This window comes from Rhincodon typus, chromosome 14, assembly GCF_021869965.1.
Source record: "Rhincodon typus isolate 14 chromosome 14, sRhiTyp1.1, whole genome shotgun sequence".
NCBI lineage: Eukaryota > Metazoa > Chordata > Chondrichthyes > Orectolobiformes > Rhincodontidae > Rhincodon > Rhincodon typus.
Window position 1 is genome coordinate 14,628,967 of NC_063345.1, and position 11,503 is coordinate 14,640,469.

Here is an 11,503-nt window from a genome sequence, read left to right on the forward strand (position 1 = left end):
ACACACACACACACACACACACACACACACACACACCCCGAGCCCCAGTAATTTTTCTTTTTTTACAGATCTCAAGCAGAGGACAATATAGCTGTCCCATCAAATATTGCAGTTTTATTTTTGGAACTGTAATACATCCTGCTGCCTGAATGACGAAACACTGAGCTGAACCTACCATGGATTTGGTAGCCTAATGGTCCAAAACAAATAATTATTGATGAATGAAGGGAAGGTATTGATTTTCACTCAGTCTTGTATCTAGAGAGGGAGGTGGATACCGTTGCTTCTGATCTGTTGTGGTTCTAGAGGTTATTAGCAGTTCTCTTTATGGAGATAATTTGTCCATTTTGTGCTGTAACTCCCACAAAAATGAAAATTAAGTAGAAAGTATTAGAGGTTCATTAGATAGTTGATGTGACATTGCTTAGCTTCATTGCCAGTACTGTTAGGTTTCACTTTGGATTATAAAACTATTCAAGTTATTCACCATTTCTGCTTGCATAAAAGGGCATACTGAAATATATGTTTATCATTTTTGTGTAAGCGATTTTTTTTTTTTTGCTCTTTGAAACAAGCTAGTAATTGTTTTGCATTGTCAGGTTCCAGCAAGCAACTTTTTCCATTCTTTAGAAAAGTTCTATTCCAATCAATAACATCAGGATACTTTACAGATGGCAGGAGGGCTCTGGTATCTTTCACCATCATTCCTTCAGTCAGCCTATTCAGTGAGTGTTGGCATGGTGCTTGACTAAAGAGGGTATTACAGCTGAATCCATACCTGTTCTCTCCTTGCATCCATATGTACTTTCTAGAAGGAATTGCTGGATGTTAACACAAATTGTGGTGCTCGTTGTGGACCCTCCAGAATGAACATGAACACATGCATACACCCACACTTCATTCCCAGGAATGCAGAGACAAAGTTGTGTCCCTGCTTGAGATCTAGTTTTTCTTCTGTTAAACATGTTTCATCCTATGTCTCGATTTTATGGTTGTATTACCACACCTAGTTACTTGGATTGTTCATGTTTTACATGGAAAACCTTCTGGAATCTGCCCAGAGTGCACTACGTTACCTGGGATGATAGTCTCAGTTCTCAGAGCTGAGTGGTAACTTTTGACTGGAGCAAGAGATTTTGCATTAAAACTAAAAACAAGGTTAACCTGCGCAACATGTATAGTGCTGTTGTTACATCCAACTATTGGCTTCTGTCAATAAAACATGTGATCCAAGACTAAAATTTCAGAAGTAATTTATTAGTGTTTTGGAGATTGCTGGCATCCATAGACTTGATTAATTAAAAGAAAACACAGCTGCACAACAAGTTATGTTTGTTGTTACAAAATTATGCAACTTGTTTGCCTGCATCTTGTAGCATCTCACTGGCTTCCTTTTTTTATTTCTTGTAATTGACAAATATACAGATGCTAGAGCATCTTGAACTACCAAATGTTTCCATTGCTAATGTGAATACCGGAAGATGGTGCTGGTGCTTGCAACCTCTCTCTTTCTCTTTACAGTTGCATTAGTGACAGTAGCATCTTCGCACCTCACGACCCCAGGGAAACAAATTTTGCCAAAAACACTGGGGCTATCAAATGTTAGTAACGCTCCTCAGATGGTAAGGACGCTGCTTTCAAACGCCAAATGTTGACTGTTGCAGTATGGTGACATTTCTTTCCCATTATCTTGCCTCTTCTGAAGGTTCAATGAGTGTTGGTAGCTCTCTTGATAACCTTACCATGTAGGCAGTCTTGATAGTGATACAACTATATGACCAATAGTGAGGAAAATATTGCAACTGAGCTCAATCCCTTACTCAGATATGCAAAGGGAGAGGAGATGATTAGATGCCCATTTGATCCACGAAGCTCCTCCAGAAGGTTACCTGGATAATAGTTGAGGAACATTTGCAAGGTAAATAAGAATGTAAAAAGTCATTCTGTGCATTTTGATTTAACTGCTTTACAGCTACCTATCTCTAATACGATTGTATATTTTTATTCTTCACTTCTATAGTTTGCAAGTCCATTCCAATTCGCATTGCCTAACAAATCCTCCGCTCTACCATTGCGGTCAAGTGAGGAGATTCTGGTTTATTGAAGAGGGCAGGAGGGCATGCCAAAAAAAGTTGTCAGTTTGATGAAACTGAACACAATATTGAATAGAATGCCAAACATTGGGAATAGCATGTAGTGTACAGAGCTAAGTGATCCTACTGCCAGTGGATCCGATCTAAGGTCTGCAGTTCTACCACATCCAACCATGAATGATGGTGGATGTTCAATCATGTAATTGGAGGAGGAAGTCGCACAAATATCCCCATCCTCAATGATGGGTGAGCCCAGTACGTCAGCAATAAAGATGAGGCTGAAGTATTTACAGCCTCTTCAGTCAGAAGCATCATGTAGTTAATCCATCTCTGAATCCTCCTAAGGTCCGCAACATCACAGATGCCAGACTTGAACCAATTTTGATCAATTCTTGTCATAGAAAGAAAAAACTGAAGACACTGGATGCTGCAAAGACCATAGGCCCTCACAACGTTCTAGCAGCAATACTGAACGTGTTCCAGAACTGTTGTGCCCCTGGCCAAACTATTTCAGCACAATTACAACACTAGCATCTACTTATTTTCTAATCAGCCTGTTCAGAGATGTTATTACCCACCTCCTGGAGTAGGTTGGACAAGAAGCTGGAATACCTGGCTCAAAGCTAGGGACACAACCCCTATGCTACAAGGGGCCCACACTAGCATCTACCTGGCAATACGAAAATTTGCCCAATTGTCTTTTTTCACTAAAGTCAGGTTAATTATAGTCCATTCAGTTGATTCAAGCAATAGCAAAGTGATGGAAGAAGTCACTAATGGAGCTAATGTTTAGCATCTAAAAAAAACAATCTTCTCTGAAAATTTGTGTTCCTGCTGGACCACATAGCTCTTGACCCCATAACAGCCTTGGTCAAAACATGAGCAAAGGAGCTGAACTCTAGAAATGATGAGAATTATGGCACTTGACATCAAGGAAGCATTAAACAGAGAGCGGCATCAAGGACCCTCAGTAAAATTAATGCCATTGAAAATAAGGAGGGAAATCTCCGCTGGTTGCATCATGTCCAGTGCAAAGTAAGGAGGTTGTGATTGTTAGAGATCAATCATCTCAGCGCAGGACATTGTTACAGGAGTCCCTCAGAGTGTTGACGTGTGTCCAACAATCTTCAGCTGCTTTCTCAATGATCTTCCTTCTTCATAAAGATATTTGAAGATGATTGTACATTTTTTTACTACCATTAACAACTCTTCCTACAGAAGCAGTCTGTCCATATGCACCAAGACCTGGACAATATTCAGGACTGGCTGATAAGTGATGCATAACATTGCCTGGCACTTGTGTGGGGCAATGGCCATCTTCCTTTGACAGTCAGTGGAAATACCATTGCTAAATCTCCATTATCAAGAGTCTGTAGGTTACTGTTGACCAGAAACTGAGCTGGACTAGCTATACAAATACTGTAGCTGTGAGAGGAGGGCTGGGAATACTGTGACAGTACCAATGCGGCTCATGACTTCCAAATCCTGTCTGTTATTCACATTGCAGACAAGTTAGAAGTGTGATGGAATATTCTCCACTTGCCTGGATGAGTGCAGTTCCATCTTCACTCAATAGCTTGACTTCCATCCAGAATAAAGACGTCTGCTGCCTAAAACGCTCACTTACCCCACCAGCAAGGCACAGTAATGTGTATAGGCTACAAGTTGCACTGTTGCTGCTTACCAAATCTCTTTCGACAGCACCTTCTAAATCTACCACTTGGAAGGACGAAGGCAGCAGATGTATGGAAACATCACCACCTGCAAGTTTCCCTCCAAGCCACACGTCATTCTGACTTGGAGGTAATTCACCATTCCTTTGCTGTTGCTAGAGCAAATCCCAGAATACTTCCCACCCTGCCCCCCACCCACAAAAAGCACTCTGAATGTACCAATGCCAGACGGACTGCAGTGATTCAAGAAGGAAAATCATCACTACCACCTTCTCGAGCAATTACAACTGGGCAACAAATAATCCAGTAATGCCCACATTCTGTGAATGAGTAGGAAAATAAATTGTTGATTCTTCACAAACTACTTAGACTAGTCTTTGTCAGTTTAAAACTATACCCTTTTAAATAGTGCACAGGGTTACTTTTCTGCATAACAACATAAATAGTTATCTGAGTGATGTCTGCCTTTTATGATCTTCAATGCCGAAGATCCCAAAATCAAATTACTTTCTTCAGCATAAAAGTTTACCTTGTGCCTTTGCCTTCTGAGCTTGAATATAGAGTAATGTTTCTCATGGTGTTGTCGATACAACAGGATGCAATACATCAGTTGTGATCTTATCAAATCTGAATGGTTTCCATTTTCAATATGGCATTCATTGACGTGTTATACTATCTAATATTCTCCTAATTTATCAACAGGTGTCAGTGTTATGCTTGTTGCTCCATAGTGAGTGGACATGTTACACTATGATTCAACTAGATTTTTCCAACATCGCTAATTCCATAACACTTCCTGAATGTGTTGAGCTTGACTATCAGCTTCTCCCCCCGTTTACACCCACCGTTTCTTATGCCTGCTCTCACGTGCCTGGTTGAATAGGCTACCAACACTCATTATCTTCATTTGTGTCTGATGATTTTTGATATTAATGATATTTTATTTCAGCAGAAAATGTTTTAGAGAAAATAGAAATTGAGCGTAGGGTTAAAGTTGTTGAAAAAGAGTTGAAATTGTTTGGTTTAGTACTTTTAATACAAGCTAATAATCGTGGGGTTTTTGGTAAAATTTTGAGGTATTAATTTCCTGGCTCTTTCCTGAGAGTTGCCTAAACTGTTCTTTTGTACCTCCAGTAATTAGCTTCTGATCAGCATTGACAAAGACCTGGAAATAAGTCATTTTTTGTTTTGTTCCTGGGATTGTGTTTATTGCAAGAAAATCTAGCTAAGGATGACTAAGAAGGGGATATGGCATAACACCTTGCGATATAAAGCAATTGAAGCAAATCCCAAATTTGCAACCATGGCCATTTTTCCTCCCACCGTTCAAATAGTTATCCAATTTTACCTTGCATTGAAATAATTTCTATCTTAAACATTCCATGCTCTAACATTGCTCTGTTTAAAGAAGTTAGTCCTAACCGACCATTGGTGGAGAAATCGAAGACCAGGCTTTTTCCTCTCACCGTAGTACATCATGTGATAGTGTACTGTACAAATATAACTGTATACTCATGATTATAGGACTAGGAGCTTGTTTAAAAAGTCATGAAAATGAGAAGTTATGTTGTACATCTTAATAAATTATCTTATGGACAGGAGAGCTCCTCTACCCATTGTTCTTGAAACGCCATACATTGCAATCGAAATATATTGTTTTCTGGCTTTTCTACAAAGAATATACAATTTGTTATGTATTTAACCTTTAAACTAGTATGATCTCATGGAGAATTATTTTCGATTTGAGAAGGAGTTGAGATGGTAAGTCCAAGATGGTGCTGTTATCTTTAAACTGTCTTGTTTGTTTAAACAATTTTTAATCCCTTTCTATTTCTTCCATTTCCAATTTAGATAATTAGTACACCTCAACGGACACCGACAACACCTACTGTTCTAGTGGGAAGCCCCCATGGTCCTAATATACACATGTTAACTCAGGGTGAGGCATCCGACTCTTCTCCATGGAGTACAGGGTAAAGAAAACAAACTTGTTCGTATTGCACTTTAAGGAATATAGATTTTATTTTGGCATCAAGTTTGTAAAATTAAGCAGTATTCTAAATCATATACTCATTGTTTTGTTGAAATTCATTTCTTTTTTGAGATACAGTTTGTGAAGCTCTGCCTGGGTGGAATAGTTTCTACAGACCATGAAGCTGTAAAGCAGTCATACTGAAAGATTAATCAAATTTGTCGACAAAATATTGGATTTTTATATTGTTGTGTTCCAAATTCATTAGACTTTTGCCTTCACCAGTTAAAAGAACTAAGTGTTTAACCAGTAGTAAGAAATTAATTGTTAAATAGCTTAGCAATTCTTCACCAGATCTGATTAAATCGCAAAGCGTTATCACACAATGGTTTTCATCACTCAAAAACTGTCTGCTGTTCCAAGATCATCCAGGAAGGCAATGGTAATAGCCAGCTTCTCTTCACGACACATCTTCTCTTAGAAGCCTCAACTCCAACAATAAATGTGATGAATTCATGGATTTTTCTTTTTCTTACAAAGATTAAGACCATTTGTTCTTCACTCCCTTCTAACCCATAGCTTCCTCCATTTGCTTAACCATGAGTTCAGTTCTGCCTCCTAGTTACTCTCCTCTTCCTTCCTCTCCTGTCTAAACTCTCCTCATCAATGAGCCCACCTTCCTGCTCCCTGGCCATTCCAAATAACTGCTGACCACACAGATTCTCTCTCTTCCTGGTATTTTCTACCTCTTCACCTACCTTCCCATTCCCCATGCCCCCCAATTCCTTTGAATCATATCTCTCCTCAGAAACAAAACTTCTAAGCCCCTCTACCTTGCAAGCAACTATTCATGTCAAATCTCTTTCCTCTTAACTCCACCTGTCTTGGAATCCATTGGCCGTGACTAATGACTAATTAAAGGGCGTATTCCCAACAGGACTGCAGTTATTTTTGCTCAGGGTAGGGAAAAATAGGGGCCATCCACTCAACCAGTCAGACAGTGCTGGTAGGCTCTCATTTGGGGAGGAGCAATACCTCAATCTGCAATATTTTGCTTATGACTGAGGAACTGACCGTAGGGAAATGGGGCAAGGAGTGCCAACCTGAAATTAAGCAATAGTCCCGTTTCTTTATAGCTGATTGCTTCCATGGGATATGAATAAATAAAGCTAGAATGTTAAAGGCAACATGCTGAATTTGCAGTGTAATTTTTTTTATTCATTAATGGGATGAGGGTGCTGCTGCTTAGGCAACATCTATTGACCATCCCTAATTGCCCAGAGGGCAGTTCAGAGTCAACAACATTGCTGTGGGTCTGGAGTCACAACAAGGCCAGAACAAGTAAGGATGGCAGTTTCCTTCCCTAAAGGACATTAGTGAACCTGCTGGGCTTTTCCTGACAATCAACATTAGATTCTTAATTCCAAACATTTTATTGAATTCAGATTCCACTATCTGCCATGGCAGGATTCGAACCCAGGTCCCCAGAACGTTATCTGGGTCTCTGGATTAATAGTCCAGCGATAATACCGCTAGGCCATCGCCTCTCCAATGTAAAGCATAATGAATTTGTGGAAATCCATTAGAAATATTTAGATTTGGTAGTAGTGGAAAGATGAGATGAATAATAAATGCAACTGATTTCTTTAATCTCCAACATGAAGGAAGAATGTTTTTTTTCTGCAAGTTGAGTTTTTAAAAAAAAATTCATCACATTGCAGCTTGCAAGTCATACAGATATTTTACAGATACTGAGTTAGTAAAATGCACTTTGTCATTAAGATCAAAAGATCAGAAATTGAGACCTCTCTCTGATAGGTTACTTGTGAATCATACATTGACCAAAAATTGTAGTACCTTGAACCCAGGCCTCCTGGCTAAGAGGTAGTGACAAGTACCTCACCCCAAGTTCCTCATGATAGATATTTTCTAATCACTCCATTCAAAGATGCTATTGCATAACTCTGGAGCAGGTGGGATTTGAAGCAGGGCCTCCTGTCTCTGAGATAGGAACGCTACCCACTGCAGTATAACTGCCCAGTTCCTCTTAGTATCATCTTCACCTCAACTGTCTTTAGCTCTGCCTATCAATGACCTTCCCTCCATCATAAGGTCAGGAGTGGTTAGTGCTTAATTCCATTCACTGCTTCTCAGTTAATGAAGTTGTCCTTGCCTACATGCAGCTATTATGATCCCAGCTGATAGTCATACTGGACAAGTCAGAAGTCAAGGTGAAACCTAACTTGAAAGACCACAAGTTTTATTTTTGCTATTTGTTTACCTTGGTGATCACCCACTGAACATATTTACAAGAAGTAACCAAACAAGTGAACAATAGGGTTTCAAAGTTTATTACAAAAGAAAAGCAACAAACTATTTAAAACAGTCTTGCCATAGTTATCAGAAGTAAAGATTCAACCCTTTCACTCTCAGCATAACATTGCACATATGAAGCCCCAGTGAGGGTTCATCTTTTATTCGCTTTAACTTTCCTTATTCAGTTGGCACAGCTGAAAGTTGTTTCTAGAGCTTGCTTTCTTACTGAATTCTAGACACTTTCAGAGCAAACACTTGGCTTTTCCATACCTCCACTTCCAACTACTTTCAGCTTCTCGAGTTTTTGATCTGTACTACTCAGGACTGTTTTTTTTTGGATACTGCTGTACTAATGGCACCTTTTTGCTCTGACTGAACCTGCCTGATCATCTGGATGATTCTAAGTTTGAGATAGTGCACTGCTGTAACTAGCAATAGCAGGTTTTATTTTCTCTTCTACCCTTGTTACTACGAATGGACTGAACTATTCACCTCAAGGATTTTAAATATGTATGGAATGCAAACTTCAGGCAACCCATCGCCATGCTTAGAAACGAACCTAAAACTATCTCCTTCATTCTTCAGTGCAATAAAAAAGTACAAATCAAATTTAAAGTGATACCATTGTCCTGTGTATTTTAGAACCCAAGTTTCCTAATATATCATGTGCCTTCATCACACAGCAAGGTCTGGACAACATCTGAGCTGGACTGAAAAGTATCATTTTATGCTGCACAAGTGGCAAGCAATTAATCCCATTCCGAGGAAGGGTCATTCAACTCGAAAGGTTAACTCTGTTTTCTCTCCACAGATGCTGCCAGACCTGCTGAGCTTTTCCAGCAATCTGTTTTTGTTTCTAATTTACGGCATCCACAGTTCTTTGATTTTTAGACAATTTAATCCAATTTGAGAGAATCTTAACCATTTTACTTTGATATCCAGTGACCTTACCAGTGCTGAATCCTTCACCATCAGGATCCTACAGGTTACCATTGACCGGTACCTTAAGTAGACCAGCTGCATGAATAGAATGTCTACAAGAACACAGGGCAGAGTCTGAATTTTGCCTTGAGTAATTCACTTCCAAATGTTCCAAGGCCTAACCCCCATTTAAACAGCAGATGTCAAGAATATGATGGAACACTCTATGCTTGCCTAGATGAGTAACAATCAAGGCGATAGTCAGTTGCAGGACAATACAGGTATCTTGTGTACCAAACTCTAAGCTGTCCACCACCAGCTCAGTGGTAGCTGCACCACCACTGTCATCGACAAGAGAAACTGCAGCAGCTAACCAAATCTTCTTTGGCATCTTACAAACCTGTACTCTATCAGATAGAAGAACAAGAGCAACAGAAACATGAAAACACCACTTGCTAGTTTCTCTCAACTTCATGCTATTCTGATTTAAGAATATACTGTTGCTGTCTCGCTGTGACTGGGTAGAACTCCTTTCCAAACAGGACTTGTGGATGAACATACATTTTATTAGCTTTGTAAATAGTCATAGTCATATACCATAGAAACAGACCCTTTGGTCTGACCAGTCCATGCTGACCATGTCCCCAAACACAACCAGTCCCAACTGTCTACATTTGGCCCATATCTCTCCATATCTTTCCTATTCATGTACTTATCTAAATGCCTAATAAATGTTGTAACCGTATCTGTATCCACCATTTACTCTTGCAGTTCATTCCACACATGGAGTGGTTCGTGTTTCTAAAAAAAAAAGTTGACCTTCATGTCGTTGTTAAATCTTTCTCTTTTCACTTTAAAAATATGCCCTCTAGTTCTGAACACTCCCACCTTCAGGAAAAGACCTTTTGCTATTCACCTTAAATAAGTCCCAGCCCTATTTTTATAACTCAAACCCTCCATTCTCAACAACATCCTGGTAAATCTTGTTTGAACCCTTTCCAGTTTAATAATATCCTTCCTATAACAGGGCAACCAAAACTGTGCACACTACTCCAGAGAGGCCTCACCAACGTTCTGACCAACCTCAAGATGATGTCCCAACTCCTATATTCAAAGGTCTTGAGCAATGAAGGCAAGCATGCTAAATACCTTCATAACCACCCTCTATGCCTGTGTTGCAACTTTCAACACTACCCAGGGCCCTACCATTAACTGTATAAGTCCTGCCCTTGTTTGTTTACCAAAATGCAATACCTCGCATTGATCTAAATTAAACTCTATCTGCTACTCAGCCCATTGATCCAATTGATCAAGATCTCTTTGTAATCTTAGATAATCTTTTTCACTGTCCACTATACTGCCAATTTTGGGGTCATCTGCAAACGTACTAACCATGCCTCCCATATTCTCATCCAAATTATTCATTCAAATGACAAACCAAAGTGAATCCAATACCAATCCCTGCAGAACCCTGGTGGTCACAGGCCCCCAGTCCGAAAAACAACCCTCCACCACCACCCTCTGTCTTCTACCATAGAGCCAATTTTGTATCCAATTGGCAAGCTCATCCAGAATCCCATGTGATCTAACTTTACCAATTAGTCTACCATGCGGAACCTTGTCAAAGGCTTTACTTAAGTCAAAGTAAACAACATCTACTGCTCTACTTTCATCAATCCTTTTGGTTACTTCCTCAAAAAACTCAAGTTTGTGAGACACAATTCGCTTAGCACAAAACCATGCTGATTATCCCTAATGATTTAAGAAGGCAACCAGTTATCCTGTCTCAAGGTCAGGTGAGGATGGGCAATAAATAACTCAGTTTGCCATTGATGTTCCTATCCTGAAAACAAATATTCAAAAACATGATGAATTTCATTCAGTGAAATTGCAATGACTCAAAATCTTATAATGCGGAACTCCAGTTTGTGTCAAAGCTGTCAATCATTCTAATCGGCACAATAGCAAATTCAATGGCATAGCGCCTGTGAGAAGTCAGACAGTGATAATTTGAGATTAGCTGAATTTGTGTAAACTTGTCGTGTTACTGCACTGACCAATCTGCAAAGTTAAACCACACAAGCACTAAATTATAAAGTTTTGGGGACAAATCGTTGTTTGACATTTGAGACCTTCCTGTGAAAGAATGTTTAAAACCTGCAAATATAGCTAAACCTGGTATGAAGGCTGATAATATTGTTGATCAAAGAGCAGATGAAAGATAGAGTAACTGGAAACCTTTGGCATTAAGCGAACAGCAGGCATTGCAAAGGGTTGCGAGATTCCACTATAGAATCAATCATTCCAAAATATAAGATGAACATCTTGGCACAGTTAGTCAGGTTTATAATCTGTCCAGCAAGGCAAAGAATGAGAATAGCTCCCTATCCTCATGTTGAAGAAGTTATTCTAATCTCGTTCAAGGTGGCTGGAGCAGAGAAAATGCCCAACTCCAGTTCAATCCAGCTGGAAAGGGGAGTAATTATGGCAAACCAACAGGGCATGAAGGATTGCGTAACAAATGGTGG

The 11,503-nt window shown here is 39.5% G+C and overlaps 1 protein-coding gene across 3 annotated transcripts in view; it reads left to right on the forward strand.

Moving 5' to 3' along the window:
* LOC125484844 (transcription factor Dp-1-like) overlaps nucleotides 1-5,748 on the forward strand; it is an 18,749-nt gene extending 13,001 nt beyond the window's left edge. For all 3 annotated transcript variants that reach the window (XM_048605236.1, XM_048605238.1, XM_048605237.1), the window contains exons 4-5: nucleotides 1,522-1,622; nucleotides 5,618-5,748. In XM_048605236.1, the coding sequence (XP_048461193.1) occupies nucleotides 1,522-1,622; nucleotides 5,618-5,743 (227 nt within the window). In that variant the 3' untranslated portion in view covers nucleotides 5,744-5,748. The remainder of the gene's footprint in view (nucleotides 1-1,521; nucleotides 1,623-5,617) is intronic.
* Nucleotides 5,749-11,503: the final 5,755 nt, after the last annotated feature.